General features: G+C 44.1%; 1 protein-coding gene across 1 annotated transcript; it reads right to left on the reverse strand.

Annotated features, from left to right (window-relative positions):
- Positions 1–14,664: 14,664 nt before the first annotated feature.
- LOC126028553 (carcinoembryonic antigen-related cell adhesion molecule 6-like) lies at positions 14,665–25,034 on the reverse strand. Its single transcript, XM_049787510.1, has 11 exons — positions 24,971–25,034; positions 24,664–24,720; positions 23,558–23,926; positions 20,460–20,738; positions 19,506–19,760; positions 17,663–17,941; positions 16,423–16,540; positions 15,486–15,538; positions 15,132–15,163; positions 14,954–14,979; positions 14,665–14,773 (listed from the first exon to the last, which is right to left on the reverse strand). The coding sequence occupies exons 1-11, from the start codon at positions 25,032–25,034 to the stop codon at positions 14,665–14,667; spliced, it is 1,641 nt and encodes a 546-aa protein (XP_049643467.1).
- Positions 25,035–25,810: the final 776 nt, after the last annotated feature.

A 25,810-nucleotide genomic window follows, 5' to 3' on the forward strand; every position in this document is an offset into this window, starting at 1 on the left:
GGTTTGTTGTTATTGTTGTAGTTTTTAAGCCAAACCAGGTGATGCACAGAGAGTACCCCTTGCTATGCACTCTGAAATCACTCCTGGCTTGGGAAACCATATGGGACATCGGGGTCCGTCCTGGGTCAGTTGTGTGCAAAGCAATAGCCGCTGTGCTATTGCTCTGCCTCCCTACTGTTGCATATTTGATGCCATTTTCTTTGTATTTCTTCATTGAGACATGCCCAGGGACACTCAAGGTCTACTCATTATTCTTTGGTTTTGGGGCCACAAGTGGCAGTGCTCAGTGGTTACTCCTGGCTATCTGCTCAGAAATAGCTCCTGGCAGGCTCGGGGGCCATATTGGACCGCTGGGATTCGAACCAACCACCTTAGGTCCTGGATCAGATGATTGCAAGGCAAACACAGCTGTGCTATCTCTCCAGCCCCTCAAGGTCTACTCTTGACTCTCCACTTAATGATCACTCCTGGTGGGGCTCAGGTAATGCCTGGGATCAAAGTTGGGTGAGCCCTATACAAGGCAAATACACTACCAACCATACTATCATTCCGGCCCTCTCTATTGCATTTTTATTTGGAAATATTAAACAGAACCGTAATATCCCTGTAGCTACCAAATTCTACCAAATATTTGTTTTGCTAAATGGCAGAAACTAAATAGAAAAAATATTTTCTCTGAAAAAATATCTTTTATCAACTTCCTCCTTTCTTGTCTTATTTCTTTAACAAAATCTGTTTATCATTTTCCTGCCCAAGTCTCACGTCATCTTTCTTCAGGAAGAATTAATGTGAGGTCATGAATGGAGGGAAGTTGACACTGTTGGTGGTATTGATGAGGAATAAATGTAGCCTGAAACTGAACTTTGAATAACTTTGTAAATTACAAGTTAAAAATTAACTTTTTTTTTTTTGGTTTTTGGGTCACATCTGGCTTCACTCAGGGGTTACTCCTGGCTCTATTCGAAGAAATTGCTCCTGGCAGGCTCGAGGGACCATATGGGATGCCAGGATTTGAACGTCCATCCTTCTGCATGCAAGGCAAACACCTTAACTCCATGCCATCTCTCCAGCCCCAGTTAAAAATTAATTTTTTTTTTGTTTTTTTGTTTTTGGTTTTTGGGCCACACCCGTTTGACGCTCAGGGGTTACTCCTGGCTATGTGCTCAGAAGTCGCCCCTGGCTTGGGGGGACCATATGGGACGCCGGGGGATCGAACCGTGGTCTGTTCCTTGGCTAGCGCTTGTAAGGCAGACACCTTACCTCTAGCGCCACCTTCCTGGCCCCTTTTTTTTGTGGGTTTTTTTTTGTGTTTTTTTTTTTTTTTGGTTTTTGTTAAAAATTAATTTAAAGCAAACAAATCTTTACTCCTACTTTCTTTTTAATATATTTACTCTAATTCCCTTTAACTTCTCCCCTTTCATCGTTTATTATCAAACATTAAGTAGAGTGTCAGGGTCTGGAGAGTTGGTGCCAAAGGTAACGCAACACACTTGGAGTGTTTTTGTGTGAGTCATTGTGCTGACCCCATCTCCCTGACATGCTGGGAGATGTGGCTGGTACTGGCGGCTTGAACTCATGTGCACACAGGGGCTGCAGAAGGTTCTACATGGGCACAGACAGGACCTCAATAGCGGATGCTCCTTACTATTTGTGAGGAGTCAATACTACACATGGCCTCTCTCTCAGAGCCCAGTTGCCAGACGTAGCCCTGAAGACCAATCTGCCATGGGGGAATCTCGGTCTCCTGTACTAAGTGGTCAGCCCAGGAGGCCATTTTCCAGCTGTTTGCCCTGATTCCCAGCCATGCCAGTAGAAGAGGAGCAGTAATCCTGGCACGTGGGATCTTCTGGGTCCAGCTGCAGCCTTCCTCTCCAGTTTGAAAAAGCATGGGATTGGAGTTTCCCTCCTCCCCCTTAATCCCAGAGCCCAGTTGCCAGACCTGGCCCTGAAGACCAGTCTGCCATGGGGGGGGATCTCGGTCTCCTGGACTAAGTGGTTAGCCCAGGAGGCCATTGGCCAGCTGTCTGCCCAGGTTCCCAGTTATACCCCAGTTTTGTTCCTTTTCTGATCTTGGGTATGGACTCAGGCCTCCTGAGACATGGTAGTGCTAACCTTTTTGTCCCTTCAGAATGGGGCCTGTTGCCAGGACAGAGTTATGGTAATCTTATTATTTTTTTTTTTTTGGTTTTGGGGTCACACCCTGCAGTGCTCAGGGGTTACTCCTGGCTCTCTGCTGTCTGCTCAGAAATAGCTCCTGGCAGGCACGGGGGACCATGTGGGACACCGGGATTCGAAACAACCACCTTTGATCTTGGATCAGCTGCTTGCAAGGCAAACGCCACTGTGCTATCTCTCCGGGCCCGAGTTATGGTAATCTTGAGTCTGAGTGAGTCAGATGTTTTTTGGGCTACACCTGGTGGTGCTCAGAGGTTACTCTTGGCTCAGCATATTTTTCTATCTGCACTCACCACTCTTTGTGGTGAGCTTCATATCTTGAGCTGGTCCTTTTGACCCTCATCTTTGGGAATTATTATTTTTTTATTTTTTCTTTTTGTTTTTTCTTTTTCTGAGAATTATTTTAATGTCTTTTATTTTTCTTACAACCTGTTGGTGAGTGAGACTATTTTCTTTCTCTCTTTCTCTCTCTCTGACTTATTTCTCTTCCATAATTGATTCCATGTACATCCATGTATAGGAAAATTTCATGACTTCATCTCTCCTGACAGCTCTATAATATTCTATAGTGTATATGTACCACAGTTTATTTAGCCATTCATCTGTTGAAGGGCATCTTGGTTGTTTCCAGAACCTGGGTATTGTAAATAGTGCTGCAATAAATATAGGTGTAAGAAAGGGATTTTTGAATTGTATTTATTACCAGAAGATGTGTTGACTCCACATACTCTGTATGTGGCATCATTATTCCATATTTGACTGCTCTTGTATATCCCTAGGAGTGGTATAGCTGGATCAAATGCAAGCTCAATTTCCAGTATTTTTGAGGAATCTCCATATTGTTTTCCATAAAGGCTGGACTAGACGACATTTCCACCAACAGTGAATGAGAGATTTGTTCTCCCTCTATCCTTACAGCACTGATTGCTCTTGTTCTTTGTGATATGTGCCAGTCTCTGTGATGTGAGATAGTACTTTTTTTGTTGTTTTGATTTGCATCTCCCAGATGATTAGTGATGTGGACCATTTCTTCATGTGTCTTTTGGTCATTTGTATTTCTTTTTGAGAAATTGTTCATTTCTTCTCTCCATTTTTGATGTGGTTAAATTTTTTTAAGTCCTGTCAGTACCTTGTATATCTTAAATATTAGCCCCTTGTCTGATGGTATTGGGGTGAATAGCTTCTCCCATTCTGTGGTGGTTTTTGTATCCGAGGCATTATTTTCTTTTACGAGCAGAAGCTTCTAAGCTTAAGCCCCATTTGTGTATCTCTGCTTCAACTTGTTTGAAGAGTGCTGTTTTTTCCTTAAAGTTGCCTTTAGTCTCAATGTCATGGAGTGTTTTTACCTACATGTTGTTTTATATACCTTAAGGTTTCAGGTCTGATATCAAGGTCTTTAATTCATTTGTATTTGACCTTTGTGCAGGGTGTTAATGGAGATCAGAGTTTGTTTTTGCAAGTGGCTGACCAGTTTTCCCAACACCACTTGTTGAAGAGGCATTCCTTGCTCCATTGTGTATTTATTGTTCCTTTATAAGAGATTGATTGATTGTATACCTGTGGAGCATTCTTTGAATACTCAAGTCTATTCCACTGATCTGAAGGTCTGTTTATTCCAATACCATGCTGTTTTAATGACCATAGCTTTGTAATACAGTTTAAAGTTGAGGAAAGTGGTGCCTCCCATATTCCTTTTGCCAAGGGTTGCTCTAGCTATTCATGAGTGTTTATTGTTCCAGATGAATTTCAGGAGTGTTTGATCCGCTTCTTTGAAGATTGTTCTTGGGGCCGGTGAGGTGGCGCTAGAGGTAAGGTGTCTTGCAGGAGCTAGCCATGGAAGGACTGCAGTTCAATCCCCTGGTGTCCCATATGGTCCCCCCAAGCCAGGGGCAATTTCTGAGAGCTTAGTCAGGAGTAACCCCTGAGCATCAAATGGGTGTGGCTGAAAAAAAAACCAAAACAAAAAACAAAAAAATCAAACAAACAATAAAAAGAAAAATGTCCTAGGTATCTTTAGAGGGGAATTGCATTAAATCTGTACAATGCTTTGGGGGAGTATTGACATTTCAATGATAGTAATACTGCCAATTCATGCGCAAGTTATGTGTCTCCATTTCCTTGTATCCTCTTTTATCTCTTGAAGCTAGGTTTTGTAGTTTTCTTCGTATAAGTCCTTCACATTTTAGTTAAGTTGACTCCAAGATATTTGAGTTTGTGGGGCACTAATGTGAATGGGATTGTTTTTTTTGACATCCATATCTTTATCATTATTGATATATAAGAAGGCCATGTGATTTTTATATATTAATTTTGTAGCCTGCCACTTTGCTATATGTATCTATTGTTTCTAGAAGCTTTTAGGTAGAGTCTTTAGGGTTTTCATCTGCAGACAGTGAGAGCTTGACTTCTTTCTTTCCTATCTGGATGCCCTTGATATCTTTTTCTTGCCTAATTGCTATGACAAGAACTTCCAACACTATGTTAAATAGGAGTGGTGAGAGAGGGCAGCCTTGTCTTGTACCAGATTTTAGAGGAAAGGCTTTTCATTTATCTCCATTGAGAATATTTGCCATTGGCTTGTGGTAGATGGCCTTAATTATATTGAGAAAAGTTCCCTTCTTTCCTAAATTGATCAAAGTTTTTTTTTTTATCAAGAATGGGTATAGACCATATCAAATGATTTCTCTGCATTTATTGATATGATCATGTGGTTTTTCTTTTCCCTTTTGTTGATATGGTCTATTATGTTGATTGATTTATGTATGTTAAACTATTCTTGCATTCCTGGGATGAATCCTACTTGGTCGTGGTGATTGACCTTCTTGAGGAAGGCATTAGACCCTATTTGCCAGAATTTTTTTTGAGGACCTTTGCATCTTTGTTCATCAGGGATATTGGTCTATAATTTTCTTTTTTGGAAGCATCATTGTCTGGTTTTGGTATCAAGGTGATTTTAGCTTCATAAAAACTATTTGGAAGTGTTCCTGTTTTCTCAACTTTATGAAAGAGCCTGGCAAGTATTCATAGTAGTTCCTCTTGAAAGGTTTGAAAGAATTTGTTAGTGAATTAATCTGGGCCTGGGCTTTTGTTTTTGGGAAGACTTTTGATTTCCATTTTAATTTCCTCAATAGTGATGGGGCTATTAGATATGCTACATCATCCTGATTCAACCATGGATGATTATAAGAGTCCAAGAATTTATCAATTTCTTCCAGGTTCTCAAGTTTTGTGGCATAGAGTTTCTCAATGTAATCCGTATTCACCCTTTGAATTTCTGCAATATCTGTATTGATCTTCCACTTGTTATTTCTAATCTGGTTTATAAAGTTTCTCTCTCCTACTTTCTTTGTGAGTTTTGCCAGTGGTTAATCAATCTTGTTTATTTGTTCAAAGAACCAACTTTTGCTTTTGTTGATCTTTTGGATTGCTTTTTGTGTTGCAGGCTAGCCTTGATTCATCAGATCTTGTGGACTGGCTCTTGGAGTCCGTATGCATTAGAGGGCTTCTTTGAGTCCTCGTTAAGGGGAGTGGATACACAAGGACAGCAAAATATGAAGAAAATGAGACCACACAATGAATCTATGGGAAAACACATTCTGGCAAATGTTACAAAATTTAATTTCCAATCTAGGAGCATATAAGGTGTAAAAGCCAGTCATAGGTATTGAGAAGAATGTTTATAATTACAAAGCAGATATTAACAATAAACAATACATCAAGTTATGGTCATAAGCAGTAAGAATTATGAGTTACAAAGGAGGTCACAACTCAAGGAAGCACTTTGCAAACTAACTTCAAATGAAAAATAAGGGATTAGTAAGAAGTAGAAAAAAATCTAGGAATTCTATCTTCATTGGGCTGGGCTGGGCTCTATTATTTTAGAGGTCAAGTGAAAGAAAGAGCTTAATCTACAAAGGTGTAGCTATTATTTTCTGGGAAGGCCGATAGCTCAGGATCTATATTCTGGTTATGTCCTTGCATCCCAGAAACCACCACCCCCCAAAAGAGAGAAAGATTTGTAGTCTTTGATGATCTAGAAACAGAGAGAAACAAGTGGTCTGTAGGGGAACCCAATTTAAATGAGTTTATTCAGCATGTATATGGGTGTAATATGTGGGGAGGGGGAGTAGCAGGAGCTCCAAGTACAGAGGATGGGGTCATCTGCAGAAAGGGAAGTGGGTACGGTCTGAATGCTAATCCTGGTCTGGGTGCAGTTCATACATAGGGATGAAGGAGTACAAGAAGAAAATGTATGATCTTAGATGTGAAAATCAATAGCAGTTGTGAAAATACCTCTGAACTTGGCTAATTTTCTAGTACTTTCTTTAATTTTCTAGTACTTCCTTCTAGTGACATTGGGCAGAAGGCATCACTGCAGGGGGAAAAATTAGGTGGTGAGAAAAAACAGGAAAGACAGTACAGCAGTCTTAATTACTTGCAAGGGGCAGAAATGAGACCATATGCTAATACTAAGTAACATTAATAAACATAAGGATATTTGGAGTAGAAAAGATCTGATCCCCATGAGTAGGGCAAAAGAAAGGGAATAGGAGCAGGAAGAGAGTAAGTTCCAAAGAGATTTTCGATGTGACTGAACCTGGCTGCTGCATCTAATTATTATCTGCCCCTTGTGAAGAAAAGGCTGAGAGGAGTTGGGGCAATTTGTTGCTGTGGCTGTCATTCTTGAAAGATATTTTGCTATTACATGTGCAAATGATTTGCACATTATCTGGTTTCTTACATCAGAGACCTGTAGACTTAGAAATAACATTACTGCAACCGCTAGTTAAGCAGTTTGGGCCTGTAAAGAAAACATTTTCTAAAGTATTAACTGTGAGGCAGTAGGTTGTATGATATTTAATTATTTATTATAAACACTACAGACTTTACCAATAATTTATAAATAGCCTTAATCAGGCAAAATTAAATTACTGAATAGCATGAGTGCAGGATAGTAGATATATTCTGTGTCCAGGCAGAACCTCCATAATAGAGGGGCTTGGATAGAAAACCTGTTAGCCATCTCTAGGGGAGTCTCCTGGACACAGCAGGAGTTCAATCAGTCCAGGCTTTCCTACAGCCTCAAGGAGCGGAGGTCTGAGTAAGAAGTTTGTTTTCTGTTTCTCTCTCCTTTCCTTGTTTATTATGATGGCATAGGAGAAAGTATGTTTCAGAGGCTCTCCAAGAAACTCGACCCTGTTTGAGTTCTCCTCCTTCTTTTGTCTTCAATTCTGAAGGAGAGATGCATCAGCTTTGGTGCAGCCTTCTAGCTCAGAAGAGTGCTCCACTAATGGCCAAACATACCTTAGCAGAGACCAACATTTCCTGAGAAAGTGAATGGGTGGTGGTGGGGGCGGGGGGGGGGGACTAGAATGTGCACAGGCTGAAATCTAGATTAGCATAACCCTTGATGAACAGACAAGAAATTGAGTTAGTCCGCTTCTAGCCATGAAGGAGGAAAACTGCTTCCAAATTTTCTATTGGAACCTCTCGACATAAAGCTTTGAGGAGTTCCTGGCCAAGAGGATGACTTAAGGCAGTCAAATTGATTTACACAGATTGTAATACACAGATTCACTAAGTAAACCAAAAATACCCTTTCACAAAAATAGAAAGTCACAAGCAGTTTGAACAGAAAAACGTATCAAAGAAAAGGGAAAAAACTAAATATCCCAAATGTACATTCTTTAAACAATTAAACCTGTGATTTTCAACTGCTGGTCCTTGAACTGGTTGCTGTCTATTGACTTTTGTTTTGGTTTTGTTATTTTGACCACACATTTGTGCTCAGGTGTCACTCTGGTAGAACTTGAAGACTCATATGTAGTGCCAGGGATTGACCCTTAGTCAGCCACATGCAAGACAAGTGTCTTAATTCTGAGCTATTTCTCTAGACCACTGATTTTTTTAAATCATCTCTAAGTGCTAATTCTTGACTCCTGTTCCAAAGTATTAGCATACTGTTTCTATTAAAAGCTGACTACCTCTGGAAGCTGTAACTCTTTTCTTTGTGGGTGTTTGAGTAAATATTATACTTATTCAAGTAAGTGCAATTTTGAGTTTTTATTAGTAATTGCTTATGGACCTGACAAATAATTTTATTAGTTACTGCTCAGGTTCTCTGAAGAAGGGTTTGCCAGAGGGCCTAAGTGTTATTTTAGCTAAGCCACAAGGTGTTAAGTCCTAAAATAGAATTTCTCAGTTCATTACTGGCTATGCATTTGGTTTCATGAGTCTTGGAGTGGTAAGAGGGTTTCATACTGAACATTTGGAGAGAGAGAAGCTTTTACTTTTCTCTTTTGGCACTTTATTTCAGTAGATATGTACCTCTTAAGAGTGTGGCCAATTCAATTCTTCCTGAGAGAGGACAGGACCTTAATTAAAGGAATTAAGATGTTCTAAACAGAAAGATTTTAAACTAGTCTGGGGGGAGAAAATAGCAAAGGAGAAATGTCTGGAATATGTGATTTGCATATGGGAGTCCTTGGCTTGATTCCAGCACTGAATGATCTCTGAGCACCGACCAGAGGGTGTGCTCAACATGTACACAGTGTATATATTTGGAAGCAAACAAAAAATTAGCTTTTACTGAAAGGAAAAAAGGAGATATGACCAAAAGGATGAAAAATATTGTCTCAAAAGATTAAAAATATTTTGGTACAATACTACAGTTTTGGTTATTAAATTTAAAAAATGGATAAAATATAAAATTAGAAGGAATATATTTGACTTTCAAAACTAAGATAAGCATAGATTATTAAAAACTTGGGGGCAGGAATAGTACCATATATAGGTCTTTGCCTTGTATATACAGACCTTCATACAATCCTAGGCATCCAACATTTCTCCTGAGCACCAGGAATAATTCCTGAGCATTACCAGATATCGTCCAAAATCTATCCCCAATTTTAATAACACTTTGTCACTTTACTCTAGATTGTGTTATTTTAAAATATTTTGTAAAAAATATATTTAAAATGTATAAAAGACCTTCTGAGCTATGTCCTGGAGATGGCAAAAATTTTTGAGGTTAATCTAGACCACATGATATAGATTGTTTCAGAATTTTAAAGATTTAAAGGAAATTAACGCTACCCTAACCCAAATAGTAATCCTAACACTAAATCTAACCCCCCCAAAAAAAGATTTAAATGAAAGAAATAAAGTCAAGATATCATGTGTGTCAGAATAGCTTCATGGACACATATCAACATGGTTCAGATTGAAATAAGCAGATCTTATTGCAGTCTTAAACTCTATGCTGCTTTTGTAACTGTGTCACTTTGATTAAATGTGTAGGTAAGGATCATGTGATAGTACGGTCAGGAGGGCATTTGCCTTGCTGACCAGGTTTGATTCCTGGCATCCATATAGTACCCAGAACCCAATAGGGTGGGTCTTGAGTCCATAGCCAGGAATCAGTCCTCTGCAAGGTTAATTTAAAAAGTGAAGTTAAATAACGTTTTAAACTCATTTGAAAGTTTTGTAAAGAATTTTTAAGGTTGTAAAAATTGGGCTTTGAAAAGTTATTGATAAGTAATTAGAATTTTTAAAATTTTTATTGAGACCAATCTGAATTACAAGTCTTTTAGAGTTATATTTAAGGTACATAGTGACAGTGAATTAGGAACATCCTCATACCTCCACCCTTAGTTCTTGAACTGCTAGTTAAACAGGTCCCTTTTGTGCATTTCTTGTTGTAGTTTGGTCTCTTGATTATATTGTCATTGACTTTGGGTTGGGCATTTAGGTCTGATCATTTTTTATTTTCACTCAATGCTCATGAGACCGCTTTGCCCCTGGAACCATCCACCTTTTTTCCCCTCTCAATTTGTAGGAAGCCATAGAGATATGAGACTAAACAAAATGATTTGTGTTCTCTGGTTCTGTTAAAAATAAAAAAAAGAAAGCTGGTGGAAGCCCTTGTTTAGAAGCTATAAATATAAATTTAAAAGAAGAAAAAGAAAAAGGGGGAAAAGAGGTTGATGTGGCAAGTGTTAATGGACACAGTAAGTTATGGGAAAATTTGAAAGAAAATTTCCTTGGCCTAAAAGATGCAGGATGTCGGGCCCGGAGAGATAGCACAGCGGCGTTTGCCTTGCAAGCAGCTGATTCAGAACCAAAGGTGGTTGGTTCAAATCCCGGTGTCCCATATGGTCCCCCATGCCTGCCAGGAGCTATTTCTGAGCAGACAGCCAGGATTAACCCCTGAGCACCGCCGGGTGTGGCCCAAAAAACCAAAAAAAAAAAAAAAAGATGCAGGATGTCTCCATCCTTGAAACTTACTATCATGAAACTGACTACAGGCTCCAAATATATTTATTGTCAAACCCCAAGGTCTTTCTTTATGGTGTCAGGAAACATTCTGATCCGTCTTGGTTGTCAAAGTCAGTCCTCTATAAGTAATTAGAATTTTTGCATGAGAATTTGAAAATTATTGAAATTGTATAAATTTAAGCCATTGTATAAATTGAAACTATTTGGGTTGAGAGCTGTCATGTCTATTTAAAGTGATTAAGATATCTCAAGTGATGTTTGTGTTAAGTAGCTAAGACATTTTATGGAAGACTGAAGTGAGATATTTTGTGAAAGACTGCAATAAGTGAGAAGTTGCTTTTCTCTCTCCTTTATGCTTTTTAAAGCCAATATTTTTTTTAATTAAACAGTTTTCATGGTAAGAATGAGTAGGGCACTTGCCTTGTACAAAGCTAATCTGGATTCTATCCCCAGCATCTCCTGGTTTGCCAAGAGTGATCTCTAAGTGCAGAGCCAGGAGTAAGATTAGAGCACAACTGGGTGTGGCTCAATACCAAAAACAAACAAAATAAATAAAACTTTACTCAATGTCTTGTTTGCACAGACACAGGAAGAATACAATTTTTTTGCCTTTGTAATGTGGAAGTTAATTCATTCCAAAAACTGCTAGGGTGCAGGTTGATAAATTCCAGGGAGGGCATCCATCATATTTACTTGACTTAAACTTCATTTGCCCTGAGGTTGGCCTGAATTCCTAATATCCCAAAATGGAGTCCACCAAGGGCCATGAATGGAACTGAGATAAACATTATGCTGCCCAGGCTTTGACAGTGGAGGGCTTACGGGCCCACTCAAGAAATATAATCGGGACACTGGCACAATGATACAGCTGGGAGGGTGCTTGCCTTGCATGCATCTTACCTAGGTTCTTTCCTCCCACCTTCATATGGTCCCCTGAGCACCTCCAGCAGTGAGCCCTGAGCACTGTAGCTCAGAAACAAAAATAAATAAAAGGAGGAGGAGGAAGGGAAGGAGGAGGCAGTGAAGGAAGAAGAGAAGAAGAAGAGGAAGAAGAAGGAGGAGGAGGAGAAGGAAGGGGAGGAGGAGGAGGCAGTGGAGGAAGAAAAGAAAAAGAAAAAGAAAAAGAAGAAGGAGAAGAAGACGAAGATGAAGAAATACATTGGGGCCAGAGAGATAGCATAGCAGTAGAGCATTTGCCTTGCATTGTGGCTAGCACAGGATGAACCTGGGCTTAATTTCTGACATCCCTTACGATCCTCCGAGCCTACGAGGAAAAATCTGAGAAAAGAGCCAGGAGTAACACCTGGGCACTGCTAGGTGTGGCCTCTCTCTCTCTCTCTCTCTCTCTCTCTCTCTCTCTCTCTCTCTCTATATATATATATATATATATATATATATATATATATAAAATTGGTCAAGAGCCTGGTTGTGAACTGGCAATGACTCAAAGGAAGCAAGATACAAGGACTGGAATGATCAGAATAACCATAATGACCAGAATGAGTGGAGGGTCTGGAATGACAAGGATTGTCATTGACTGGAAACAAGAGACAAGGACCGTATGAGGTTGAGAATAGCTAACCAGGCCTGAGGACTAGTCTGGGAAATATGATGAGATGTCCCCAGAAAAATTCACCTTGCCCTTATCTTTTACCATGGACCCAAAGAGAGATGAAGCTTAACCAAAAGGTTATAGATAAAAGGTATCATATCTATTTCTTACTGTGCCTATGCCAAAGGACTAGAAATACTTTTCAGAGGTAAACTTCATTGGTTATTCTGATTATTTAACGAATTACCAGTAAAGGAAAAGAGAAAGCAATATTTGCTTTTCTGGTAGAAACTAGGGCCTACAGGAACCATTGAACACATGCACCCTAAAGTTGAGTTCAAGGAAACCCAGAGGATTCACAAGGATCATGCAGAAAGAGTCACAAAACCAAATCCACAATGTCCCCTCTACTGCAGATGTCCAGATTCTAGAGAAGCTCCAGTTACTCACGTCCTGGAAGCTGGTCAGCCAGCAGGGCCCAAGCTTGAGGAATGCAACAAGGAGCATGCTCCACGGGCTGGTACTTCTTCATCTATGCATTGTGCTGTCACCGATTGGTTGTCAAATGAGTCCTGCCTGTCATCAGGATTTCGACTGGAGAGAAAAGACTCATTAGTGGATTCATTTCTTTGGTACCTTAATTCCAACTGAAGTGTGCTGTATTAGCAAAGCAATTAACTTCGTTGCTGCCAGGCTTTCTGATTAGATGCTATGCTATTTGTTACATTAATGCTTATATATATGTATATATGTATATATATATATACATATATATAGCCCAGTTCTGTTTTGCTACCAGAAAACAATGAAGTATCAATGATTTGCTATCCACTTGAAAAAGAAGGCCAAGGTTAGGATGGAAATGTATGCTATGTATCTGTACCTTTGATTGATATCATCTCTACATCCTATATTCTTTGAACTGATGATTTTACTTGTGGGTGGAAAATTGGGAAGGCATCCACTCTGTCTGAATTTCTTCTTTCAAGCCAAGAAAACACTGAACGTAAGGACATTTTCTTTTGCTGTGTTCCTGCTACACATGTTCTTGCTTTGTTGCCCAATGCATGATCATAATCAGTGTCCTGCAATGCTCTGTAAAAATGGGTTCTTGAACCCAAGGTCTAGGGGATTTGCCTGGTCTAGACCTGTTGATCTGGGCTCCTTGTGGAAATAAAGGCCAATGATTCTGCCATGCTGTCTGGGTGCTTGATTAAGCAAACTCCTGTTACAATTGTTCCAGAAACTTTTTGTCATCACACATGCTCTCTCTCCTAGTGTCCTCCAATTTCTGTGATTTAGGGCCACATCCAATGATGCTCAGGGGCTGCTTTCAGAGAGTTCCTCATGAATTGTCTCTAGCAGTGAAAGTTTGACAACTAAGTTGACTATTTTGGAAACTTGCCATTTTATAGTGACTAAATTAGAGAAATTTTTAATGAGCTTCAAATATTTTTCAATCAAATGTGCAGGAACCCATAGTTATGAAAGTAAAGATGCTGGGGCCAGAGTGATAGTACAGTGGGTGGGATGAAGACCAACCCGATTTGATCTCCAGCACCTCATATGGTCCCCAGAACCCATGAGAATTTATTCCTGAAATAAGAGTCAGGAGTGATCCCTGAGCATTGCCAGGTATGACTGAAACACCCACCAAAAAAGAAAAACTAAAGAAAAAGAAAATTAAAAAAGTAAAAATGCAGCAGAAGGAAGGGGAAAGCACAGGTTTCTCTAAACTGGGTTTGTATTTGGTCTGAGGCTGTTGACATCACCCCAGCCAGGCACCATCTTTACTGTGGCCCCCAAACAACTCTCACAGACCACAGGAGACATAAATGGCTGAACCCAAAAGGATTGGGACAGTTCAACTTCTGTTTCCTGTCAATGAAGATTATAGCCTGAATATGTTTCAGATCAGGAGGGAAAGTGTAACTCGGGGTGTCCTATCTGAAGAGCCAAAAAAATCACTTTAGAGGAAGCCTGGCCACCCATCCCCAACTTTTTAAGTGATTCCAGCTGTTCATAGCTCTCTCTTAAGGCCAGAGTTCTAGGAGAGAGCACTAGCCTTGTGAGTGATTGACTCAGGTTGGATCCCTGACATTCCTTAGCCTACCACAAGTGATCCCTGAGCACAGAGTCAGGAGTAAGCCCAGAGTACAGCTGGTCAAACCCCAAAACCAAACAGAAAGGAAGAGAATGCTGAGGTAGTTACAGATTTCTTTGGGAGCACTTTAAGTTTTGGTGAAATGGGCATCTGTGCTTGTCTATTCAGGGTCAGGGAGGTCTGTGTAATTTCTAAAAATCCAGGCAAAATCCCCAAACACTAATAGGACTCAAAGCTGACCCTTTGTCTCAGGCTAAATGTTCTGGACACCAGATTCTCTGGGTTTAGCAATGCCCCCACTCCAGCTGATTAGGGTTTTTTTCCTGAGGACACTAAGAAGTCACATCTGTCTTGGGGCTGTAAAACTTTAGTCTCAGGGAACAACTCAAAGGAAAGAAAGAAAAAGCCAGCCTGAACACTATCCCTGGTCTAGGATATCCCTGGTCTAGTCCTGGGGTGTCCTTGCCTGGGCCTCCTGGCATGTTTTTAGGAAGTATGACTGCCCAGGGAGAGTGAGTTTCTTCCTGACCCTCTGCAGCTAGCACCTGTTTCCTTGTTACTCCTGAACCTGAAGCATCACCAGGCTGAGTTGTGGGGTGATCTGGGCCTCTGGTCTTGAGAGCAGCTCCATCCCCACACTCATCTTAAACTCGGAGAAGGCAGACCTGGGGTCAGGAAAGGGGGACATCCCTCAGTGAGAGAGGGATGTCAGGAGAAAGAATGAGGGTCACTCTTGGGTACGCCCTGTACTCCAGTGGAGCTGACTCCAGAATAGATTTGAACTGAGTGCCAGTTTGTCCCCATTACAGGTTTACACGGATCTTCTCTGCCCGCAGGACACCTACCACTGACTGCTCTCCAGGTTTTCAGACTGGATGGGACCAGGGTGAGCTCAGGCAGGGGAAAGAGAGGGCTCCCATTCATGAAGGATCCTGACTCAATCCTTTGCAATGCCATACCGTCCCCCATTTCTTGCTATGAGCATTTGGTTCCTCTCCATGTTTTGCAGACTCTTGGGCTTACCTGGACAGCAGAGCTTCTGGGAGCATCAGGGCCTGAGAGAAGAGACAAGAGTGAGCAGAGTGAGCACCAGACAGGGAGCACCCTGGAGGGCTAGGTTAGCTCCAGAATATCAGGGCACACAGGATGATCTTTGGGGAGACCCTTAAGACACTATATGTTCACACAGGGATGGAACAACTCCCATGGTCAACAACAGACCCCACGGTCAGAGCTGAAATGACTTTTTGAGTCACCTGTACTGAGTTTTAGTTGGGCTCTCAGGAACCCCACGGTCAGGTCAGAGCCCAGTGAGTGGCAGGAGGAGCAGTGGGTCCAGACACCTCCTCCCAGCCACCTGGCAGGAGGGACACTCACCAAGGGGGGGTGCCGTGAACTGCTGCTCTCTGGGATCATGCTGTCCTGGGTTCCTGAAAGTGTAGTTGCAGGTGAGGGCAGGGTAACTACCCTTCTGTCCACTAGGGGACAGAGAAGTCCCCACTTCTCAGACTCTGTGGTCCCATTTGCCCATTGTTTATGGAGGGTGGGGGCACCCAGCAGGGCCTGAGAAAGCTCAGCCTCGGCATGGACAGAGTGGGGAGCTCTTCTTTGAGCTCTGAATGAACAGAAGGTAGGAGTCAATGTAAAGATGGGGGGTACTCCGTGAGATCCATGGGACCCCACACATGAGGAACTCCTAAGGGACATATAAATGGACTCTTATTTCTTGCTTGCCTGGGTAGGAGGCCTCAACACCTCTCAGACTCCTATCATGGGGACCCCCATTCACCCAGGACACGTGTCAGGACCTGTGGGTCTCACATCTCTCACATGGGTGATAGTTGGCCCCAACCCCAGCTGGCCTGGTTCGGTTCTACTCTCTGTGGGCTCAGATCATGAGCCTCTACATGTCCTCATGAAGTACACAGAATTTTTCATGCGTCGAGTCCCCTTGCTACACTGTGAGGTGCTGGAGGGAGCCAGGTCCTGTGTATCCAGGTGGAATTCAACCTCTGAGCTGTTACATCCAGGGGTTGGGTTTGAATTCAGAACCTGAGGTGTGGTTGTGGGAACCGGGAGTGCAGTTGGTTGAGTGTCTGGGACAGTCTGAGGGGGTGGCCTGAACGGGACTCATGGATCACTGAGGCTTTGAAGAGCCCCTCAGGCTGCAGCTAGGAGAGGAACTGGAAAGGAGAAAGCATCCCTGTGGAAGGGGGAGGCCTTTGGGCCAAGCCAGAAACCAAGGGAGGGGTGTCCCTCTTCTAAGTCTGGGGAAGCCCATGACAAGACAATCAGGTAGGAAATAGCTTCTGACCTTTTAGACCTTCTGAGAAACAGGAAGCAGCCAATGGCCACTGTCAGCTTCACCCCAATCAGGACCCCAATGAGGATGTTGAGGAAGGTCCCCACTGGCATACCTGTGGTACCTTTTCCTGCAGGAGGGAGACAGGGGAGCAGGAATCCAAGTTAATTCCAGGGGGAACCATGGGGACTGTAGGGGTTAGACTGTTTGAGCAGGAAGGAAATGACACAATGCCTGCCTGTTGTCACTGGGCTTTCCACTTCCTTCCATGAGCTCCCCTGGTTCTCATTTACTCAGGCTCAGACCTTGGACTTGCTCCAATTCTCACTTCATCACATTCCCTTTCAGCCTTTCCTCATACTGCAAACTATCTCTGCCTTTCTGACACTATGGTTGGTCTCAGAGGGCAGATCCAGGACTCAGCTCAACCATCTTTAGTAAGAAGGAGATTAGAGGCTGTTTCCATGAGTGAAACTGGCCAATGGTGCAGGTGCCTGGAGAACTTTCTATTTCTCTCATCTGACCCTTCTATTCTCTGAGAGTATGACGTCCGCTGTTCTGCAGAGTCAGAGCATGAAGTTCAGACATGAGCCAGAGCAAGTGCACTATGGTAGGAGCTTGCATTGTACCCAGTTGACCCAGGTTCTAACTCCATAATCCACACTGTGCCCCAAACCAATCAGTACTGTTTTCTGAGTGCAGAGCCAGGATTAAGACTTGAGGATTGCTAGATTGACTCCAAAACTAAGTTGATTAATAAAACAGGCTGCAGAGTCACAGAATTGGAGAACAGTAACTATAAACCCTAATTTGACTTTGCCAAGAACACATCGCTATCATAAGCATCATGAGAATCCTGAGTAGTGGCTGAGACACAAAAGTCAGGAGTTAGTGAGCTTGGGAACAACAATGGATCTCAGGGACTCTGGGCCCCTTTGCTGAGACCATCATAAGGCTACCATGAATGTATGACCCCCACTTCTCACCAACCATATATGTGAGCCCCAGATGTCCCAGCAAGAGCCTCAATAAGGGAAGAGAGGGGAAGGGACAATACTGCCAGCACCCTCTCTGGTTCCCAACTCCATTAATTGGCCTCACCAACCTCCTACTAAGTTTCATCCCAGGAGCCATTCCAGAGGCAGAAACCTTGCCTAGGGCCACCAGCTGGAGCCTAGGACCTGAGAGGTTGTTCTGACCACTACTGCTCTGTGGACTCAGACCCAGATTAGGAGGGAGGGAGTTCACGTACGTGTCACCTGCAGCCTGATGTCGTCACTTCTTTTAGAACTGATGGGGTTGGACACCTCACACTGATAGTCCCCCTCATCGGCCATCAGGACTGGCTGGAGGATGAGGGTCCTGTTGTTAGCAGATAGCATCCTCCTCTCTGCGGACTGCAGATCCTTATCATTGAGGTACCATCGGGTGGAGACTCCAGTGTCATCCGTGAGGCAGGTCAGGGCCACGGGGCTGGCACACTCTGTCACTGTGGTATTGGAGGCTTGAATAGAGGGCGCAGCTACTGGCTCTGTGGGGAAATGGGATGGGGGTGACTAGAGGAAACGGTGTCTAGGCTTCATTCTTCCTCAGACACCTCAGTCCCTCTGGACCACAGTGTTTTGCAGAGGGTACTTTAAGGGATCCAGTCACACTGAGTGTGTTTGTTTTTGTGGCGACCTCTAAGAAAAAGGCAGCTTCTCTACCACGGAACTCCTTTACCTCAAGATGACACCCCAGCTGTACTTTTTTCCATCTCTGTGTCAGCAAATATCCAGCACCTCAGCAGTGAGAGGCTTCCATGCCTCTACCTGCTTACATCTTTTGAGTCTTTATAAAGGTCAAACTCCTCTTTCTCAGGCAGTGGCTTATAAGGAGAAGGGAAAGATTTCTTTGTTAAATATTTTAGTAGAGTAAGATATTCCAGTTAATCCTCCTGATCTCAGGCCCAGGATTATTCCCAACTCAGATTTCTCAATCTGAATAGGGTGCTTATTTCCCTGCTTTTGTCTCTAATCTCCAAGAGAAGGACTCTAGGAAAGCAATCACAGTGCACCTGAGGCTGGTACTGTTCACCTCCTTAACTTTATCTATGGCCCTGCTCCTTCAGTCTCAGGATTGAACCCCATAGGCCTGTTCTTTCTGTTTGTTTTTGGGTCCCACTTGTCAATGTTCAGGGCTTGTCTTGAATCTGAGCTAAGAGATCACTCCTGGCAGTGCTCAGGGGATCATATAGAGTGTTGAGAATTGAACCCTGGCTGGCAGCCTACAAATCAAGTGTCCTATCTCCTACTATTATTCCATACCCTATTTTGGGGGGGTCTGTTCTTCAGTTGTCACTTGGGCTAGTGTTGCACAATGTCATACAGTTGAAACCAGGACCCTGCTCAGAAGAATCTCTCAAGCCCTCATCCCCATCCATGCAACTTGGTCTGTGAAAATCTCCAGTCTCAGATTTGGCATGATTGGAGACTCAAGATAGGTTCAAAATGAACCACTTCCCTATGTTTCTGATCCTACCTCTGAGGGCATCAGAGCAAAGTCTGGGTCAGAGCAGAACATGGGCTCTATCATGCCCATGAACCCTAAGAGGAGATCTCATCCTCTCCTTTGGGGAAAAGGTAAAAGCTGCCTATTCCCTTGTAGCAAAGTGAGCAGGCAGCAGAAAATGAGGTCTGGGATTCTTGTTGAGACTGAAAGAACAGCTGGACATTACTCTTCTCTGTAAACTACTCCCCTGTAGGGGCCTCTGGGATGGCAGGTACTTCAGAATGTTTCAGACTCAGTCATGTCAGCCAAGAGAAATCTGAAACATGTGGGGAAAGATTGTAGAGATCTAGTAAGAGGGAAGTCTGGGGTGAAAATTAGAGATTTATTTGTGTCCTTGGATATAGGAAAATGGTTTCTTTCAGTCATTTTTCTTTCTTTTCCTTGAGTGATATTTGGTGGCTAAGGGACTGGTGCTCAGGATACCAAGCAACACAGGGGCCTTGAACTCAGGACTCCTACTTACAAAGTATGAATTCTGCCCAGATTTATATTTTGAAAAACAACTTCCACCCAAGCTTGATGCCACATTCCAAGGAAGCACTTACCGAAGACTGTGATATTGATCTCCATGGTTCTATTGAATTGTGTGACTGAGTTTCTGACGAGGCAGGAAAAGGACCCACTGTCATTCAGAGAGAGACTGGGGATGAAGAGGTTATGTGTGGACACCAGGAGCTTCTTGCCCACATACCATGAATATTGTGCAGGTGGGTTAGAGGCTGTGAGACATGAGAGGCTGAGATTCTCTCCTCGACTATAGCTGTATTTTGAGGGGGAGATGATGGGGCCATCTGGGCCATCTGCAACACACAAAATCAAGTTCTAGTGTGAGGTAAATAGAGGTCTTTGAAATATTTCTCATTTGTATCTTAGTTGCTTTCCATTGGTCTTGTTTTCCCATCGCCTTTTATGTGGCTTCCCCTCTTCAAGGAGGGTTTTGTTTGGATCTCAATAAATGGAAGGTAGGAAAGCTTAGCAGTAGGCTGCCATCTAGGTTGTGGTTCCACGTGGAGAAGCAACTGGCTAGTGGGTAAAGAGCTTGAAGCTGCCCATGTCTGTGGGGATTACCTATTATGGGGAATTACAACTGGACCAGCTTCTCCTATCTCATTGGGGACTGTGGAGCATTCAACCTGTCCTGCAACATGCCATGATTATTGGAGGAGGGAAACCCCAGTCTGCCCCAGCCTCAGTGTACCTCTAAGCTGGGTCTCACGTGGTTCTAAACTGCAATCTGCCGCTCCTGTTCTCTCATCCTGAGTCTGAGCTGTGACCCTGTTCAGATCACAGGTCACTGACTTGAGCCTCTCAAGACACAGTAGCCCCAACCCTTCTGGTCTACTCAGGTTTGTGGCTGTTGGATTTTCTGAGATGGCATCATGACCAATCTGGCTGTCTGGGGGGGGTAGGTCTGTGTAGTGGACCTGAGTAGTTAGATGTGACCTGACCCTTGTCAGTGTGAATGGGGAGCTCCCTACATAGGAACAGGAGTTACTCACAGAGAACAGTCAGGTTGAATGGGTCGCTGTGGTGGGCATTCATTTGGTTTGAGATTTCACACTTATAGGGTCCTGTGTTGTTCCTTGTGACATGGAGCACAGTCAGAATCCTGCTGTCTGAGGAAAGCTGATGGCTGGTGCTGGGCTGGACAAGCAGAGTGTTGAAGAACCACCGGTAGGTTGTGCCTGGACTCTTGGGTTCACATGTCAGCACCACAGAGTCTTCCTGCTCCAAGGGATTCGAATTGTTGACTGTGATGTGAACTTTGGGTAATGGCTCTGAGGGACAAGAGAAAAGGGCCATTTGGTAAACAGATTTCTCCTGTGGCATCTGTCATTAGAGTCACCATCTTTCCCCTCTCATCCCATAGACTATGAGTGGGTGTGTGGTGTGAAGAGAAAGCTGTGAGGATTGAACTCAGGGACCATAAGGACCCTAATATATTTAAAGTAAGCTCAGATATAGGTTTAAAACAATTCCAGTGTATGAATGTGGGAGGACACAGGATTGGTGTCAGCAGCCTCAGTGAATCTCCTATTCTTTCTCCAGGAGAGAGAGATCCATCTCACAGTGCTCCCCCCCCAAATGTGGGTTCCTTCACCTGATAACACTTATGTTACCTGGACTTGTGCATTATTCTTGGGGTCCCACTGACAGTTTCCTAGAGGTGGGGTGGGGCCCAGCCCTGAGAAGTCTAGGCTGCAGCCTGGATCTGGGCTTCTGAGCAGAAATGATATGGCAATGCCAGAAACAAGTAGGTCTGGGTCCGTTCAACATCAGGCTCAGGAGGGAGTAGTTTTTCCAGATGCTCATCATGACTAACATACACCACACCAGAGATGTTAAACAAAATACATGAAAGGATCTAGAAATATGAGGTGACAGGTAGGAGTTGGTTGGTTTGTCCATAAAATCAGGTTTTCTGTCTTTGTTCTCAGAGTCTCCTGCTGAGGTTGCATCAGTTCTTGAATCTTAGACCACAGCAGGTGCAGAGAGTGACTGTAGGAATAGAGAAAACCAAAGTTGCTAGAACCCTGGTCTCATGGACTGTTTCTGTTGTTCAGTTATGAGGCAGGGACTGAAGAATGAGACCAAGTGTAAGAGGATGTATGAATATCCTTATTCATGGTCCAAAACTATAAGACTTTCTGAAGTAGTTCTCCTGGGAGCACACTCTGAGCCCTAGACCAAATTCTGTTGCTGACTGAAAACAAGGATGATTCTTGGAATGTGCCATTATGGGCTTGAAGTCAGTAACTTCCTGGTGAGAGATGGGTGGGTCTGTTGGGTACAGGAGGGAAGAGGAGGGCAGGGATCATTATGAGGAAGAGGAAGTTACAAACTAGCAGGAGTAACTGTCAAGTTTAGAACCTGTCAAGTTTAAAAAGCCGGACCTGTCACCAGACTCTTAGTCACTGAGGCAACAGGGAAGAGACCAAATGGATGCCTTGAATTTTCCCTGCAGCTCAGGAAACACAACTCAAGTTGGAGTCAATCTTTCCAATTGGGTCTCGACAGCTGAACCCCTGCCCTATGAACATGTGACACCATGACAGCACAGTTCTGTTACATAGTGAGCCAGTCAATATACATGGCCTGGACACCTCAGGGAAGGTCTCAGTGTTCCTGGAAGGAGCTGGATGCTTACACCAAGAGCAAGACATTGGGAGGGAGAAGAAGGGTGTCAGTAGTCCCAGACTCAAATACTACTGGGACATTTTTTGGGAGGGAGACCACACCTCATGGTGCTCAGGAGTTATTCCTCACTTTACACTCAAGGATTGTGCCTGAAGAGGATTAGGAACCATATGTGATTCTGAGAAATCAACCCTGGGCCAGCCATGTGGAAGGCAAGTGCCCTATACCTGTACTGTTGTTTTGACTTTACAGACTGGGGCATCTGAGACTAAAGACTGTCATCGTGCTTGGCCTGTGGTGGTCAGGGATGGAGGACACATCAGGGTATTTCTTTCTTTTGGTCTGGTGACTTCTCTTGTTAGCACAAGAGGGAGAGGAGCTTGGAGGACTGGTTGGAAGACCCTTTCAGGGTGAATCTGGGACCTTCATGCATCTGCTGCCCCCAGTGGCTTTGGGGGTTCTTCCCACTGCCTGGCAGCTGCGCCTGAGCACAGAACTAGAAGGGGTGCACGATCTGTGATAGTGGAAGCTTACAGGGAGGTTCAGGGTGAGGGAAACTGTGGGAGCAGGGGCAACACTAAGATGTGATAGAGGAAGAGGAAGGTATGTGGAAGGAACAAAACAGAAGGGTCCATATGAATGCAGATTCACATGACCTCTCTCCTTGGTAAGAGTTTTTACAAAGAGAAGATTCCTAAGAAAAAAGAGTCTTGGGGCTGGATAGTGCAGCAGGGATGGCATTTGCCTTGCATGTAGCAGACACAGGTTGGTTTCCCTTAGGCTACCAGGAATGAGTCCTAAGCATAGAGTCAGGCATAACCCCCAGACATTACTGGGTATACAAAGACCAAAAGTCAAAAAATTAGGGGGGAAAAGGAAGGAAGTATCCCATTCTGCTTGTTTTGGAGCCACAACTTGTGGTATTTCTGCTTTCTGGTCCTGAGCTGAAGCTGAGGGGAAAGACAGATGTGTCCCAGCAGGGAAAGAGCAGTTGTGTCCCCGCTGCACAAAGCCATAGGATGAGCCCTTGCTGACATCAGCTCAGGTGCCTTGGCACTCTGGTTTGCAGGAATCTTTGCTCCATACAGTCCTCCCAAAGCCACCTCAGCTCTGGATAGGCTCCCAGGGTCATGGAATTAGGCCTGGTGGGGGCTTTATAGATTGAGTCTCTAGAAATCCTGCAATTTGGGTCAGTGTCTGGCATTCACAGAGTCTTTCTTAGGGTCCTACAGTTGGAGCCAAGTGACTAGACCAGGACTGTTCTCTTTATGCTGGGTGAGTTCCCAGACTGGCCCTTCTCTGAGAGGGGAGTGTTCAGAGTCGACTCTGGGAAGGGCCCCAGACCTTTTCCTTCCCCTGTGGGTCCTATAGGGGAAATGCCTTGCTCAAATGCCCCAAATGCTCACACTGCTTGTGAAGTGGATTCACCCAGAGCCAAGGTCACAGCAGGATCACTCACCATAGACACGGAGTATTCTCTGTCCATATTTCTCTTCACCACTCACTGTAGTGACTTTTATAAGGTAGATCCCAGTGTCTTGTTTGATTAGATTTCGGATCAGCAGGGACCCATTGGGGTAAATAGTTTCTCTGTCTCTGTTTGCAGGACCATTTGATATATTTTCTGGGTTTAGTGTCAATGTCCCAATGTTTTTGTCAGGTTGGCATTTGTCTCTGAACCAGTCTAACTGTGTAACATTTTCTGGCAGGTTGTGGACAAGTAGAAGAACGTCATTCCCTTCAGAAAACTGGAGCAGCATCAACTTCACAAATATATCAGGGGACTGCTGGGCAGTAGTGGGCAGGGCCGAGAAGGTTATGAGTGAGGCTGCAATAGACAGAGCGTGCCCAATTATTTGGCGTAGAAAATTATGTAGACTATTTACTTGAGGGCTGGAGAGATTAACAAGGGTTCAGGCACTTTCCTGGCATATGGCCGACTCAGTTTGATCCCGGCTCCCCAGGAGTGATCCCTAACCATGAAACAATGGTGAGGCCCAGTGCCCTCATCACTTCATCATACTGCTGCTAAACGAAGGAGTGAAGTAGGGTCCATGTGAGGGAGCAAATGTTTCCTCCTCTAGGTTTGGGTCAGCAGAAGGATCACAAGTTCATTCTTCTCCTACACCTGATTATGTTCTGGGATTACTCCTGATTCTTTGCTCAGGGGTCCCTTCTGGGGAGACTTGGGTATCATATGGAAGCTGGGGATCAACCCTGGGTAGGTCATATGAAAGACAAGCACCCTACTATTGCTATAGCTCGAAGGGACATAATGTGAATCCACCCTCACCTCAGCCCTGACTTGTTCTCTGTCACCCCAATACATGCTTTTTCCTCCTTTCCTTCCCTCAGATCCTGTTTTCTCAGACACTGGGAAGATGCTCCCCTCTTCCTGCTCTGAATCCCCCACTTTATACTGGCCCATCCTAGATCTGTCTCTTCCTGAGACTTGTCCATGCCTGACAGCACCTTCAAGCTGCTTCATGGTCTGTCTTCCTGCCTTAAGGACATGAGCCTGTGAGGACAAGCTGAGTGACCCTGTTGAGACTCTTTTCCTCTCACCCCTTCCATAAGAATCTCCCTGCTGTGTCCCCACATCAGCACTGTCCTCTTTGGTCTCTAGGCCAGACCAGGGTGCTCAGTGGTGCCTCCTGTCACAGGGTTGTGGACCAGGCAGTGCTGGGATTCAACACATGCAGAGTCTGGGGTTCAGCACTTGGAACTGTGCCCCCAGGAACCCTTCAAAACCTCGCGCTGCTCCACTGTGCTCTCTCCAAAGTGCAGATTATACTTTGTCCCTCTCAGAGCTCTGTGACCCTAAAATACCCAGCCTGTGTCTCCTGCCAACCTCCAGGAAAGACCCCCTCACCTGTGAGCAGGAGAATATGCCAGGGCACTGCCCCTCTGTGGGAAGGGGCTGAGGTGGGCTCCATGTGCCACAGCTGCTGGGTTCCTTAGGCCAAGAGAAGAGCTGGAGCCACAGGAAGGTTCCAAGGATCAACTGCTTCCTCAACAGACAGACAGACAGACAGACCATAAACCTTGTGCTTCCTCCTCCTGAACTGAGCTCTCCTGGGAGGAGTCTTGGCAGATCAGGTGCTGGGGTGCCCCCTCCCACCTCTGGCCCTTCCCTCCTGTCCTGTTGACTCTTTGCTTCCTAGGGAGGCTGAGGACTCTCCTCTTCAGCTGGGATTGTATATATAACTCACATGTTCATCACATAAATGTGTCTGCACATGCATGAATGCCTGTACATATACACATTCAGTACACACGACACAAACATGGGCGTTGTGTGCTGCATAGACATGCAGGTGTGTGCGCTCAAGTGCAAGTGCACTCGTGTGTGCACAGATGTGAGTCCACACCCATGTGCACAATGAGCAGTGATGCCAGCACATGTCCATTAACACAGACACACCAGACACCATTGTTAGTGGGACTCAGTCATGGGTGATTGTGATTAGACACCCAGAACTCCTAATTAGGTGGTGCTCTGGTCTCTCCACCACCTGGCTGTTCCTTCAAGAGCAGGAACTGTGGTTCACTAGGAATTCATATTTACAGGGTGTCCCTAGAGTGATCCTGGTCCTAGGTGAGACCTTTGAAATGTGACTAGAGCAGCTGCAGGTTACAGACCTACCAGGTGAGATTGTGCTGGAGGGAAGGTGCACTCTTTGTCCCTTTTGGGGGACTCTGAGGCCTGGGA

This window comes from Suncus etruscus, chromosome 14 (genome assembly GCF_024139225.1).
Source record: "Suncus etruscus isolate mSunEtr1 chromosome 14, mSunEtr1.pri.cur, whole genome shotgun sequence".
NCBI lineage: Eukaryota > Metazoa > Chordata > Mammalia > Eulipotyphla > Soricidae > Suncus > Suncus etruscus.

What these genes read in the sequence shown, in the direction of transcription:
- LOC126028553 (XM_049787510.1), bottom strand. Translation starts at nt 25,034, where the DNA reads ATGGAGCCCACCTCAGCCCCTTCCCACAGAGGGGCAGTGCCCTGGCAT. An exon ending in ATTCAACCTGACTGTTCTCT is followed by an intron (nt 19,761 to 20,459) that starts GTGAGTAACTCC and finishes TGTGTGTTGCAG; the next exon opens with ATGGCCCAGATGGCCCCATC. An exon ending in GATCAATATCACAGTCTTCG is followed by an intron (nt 17,942 to 19,505) that starts GTAAGTGCTTCC and finishes ATTTCCCCACAG; the next exon opens with AGCCAGTAGCTGCGCCCTCT.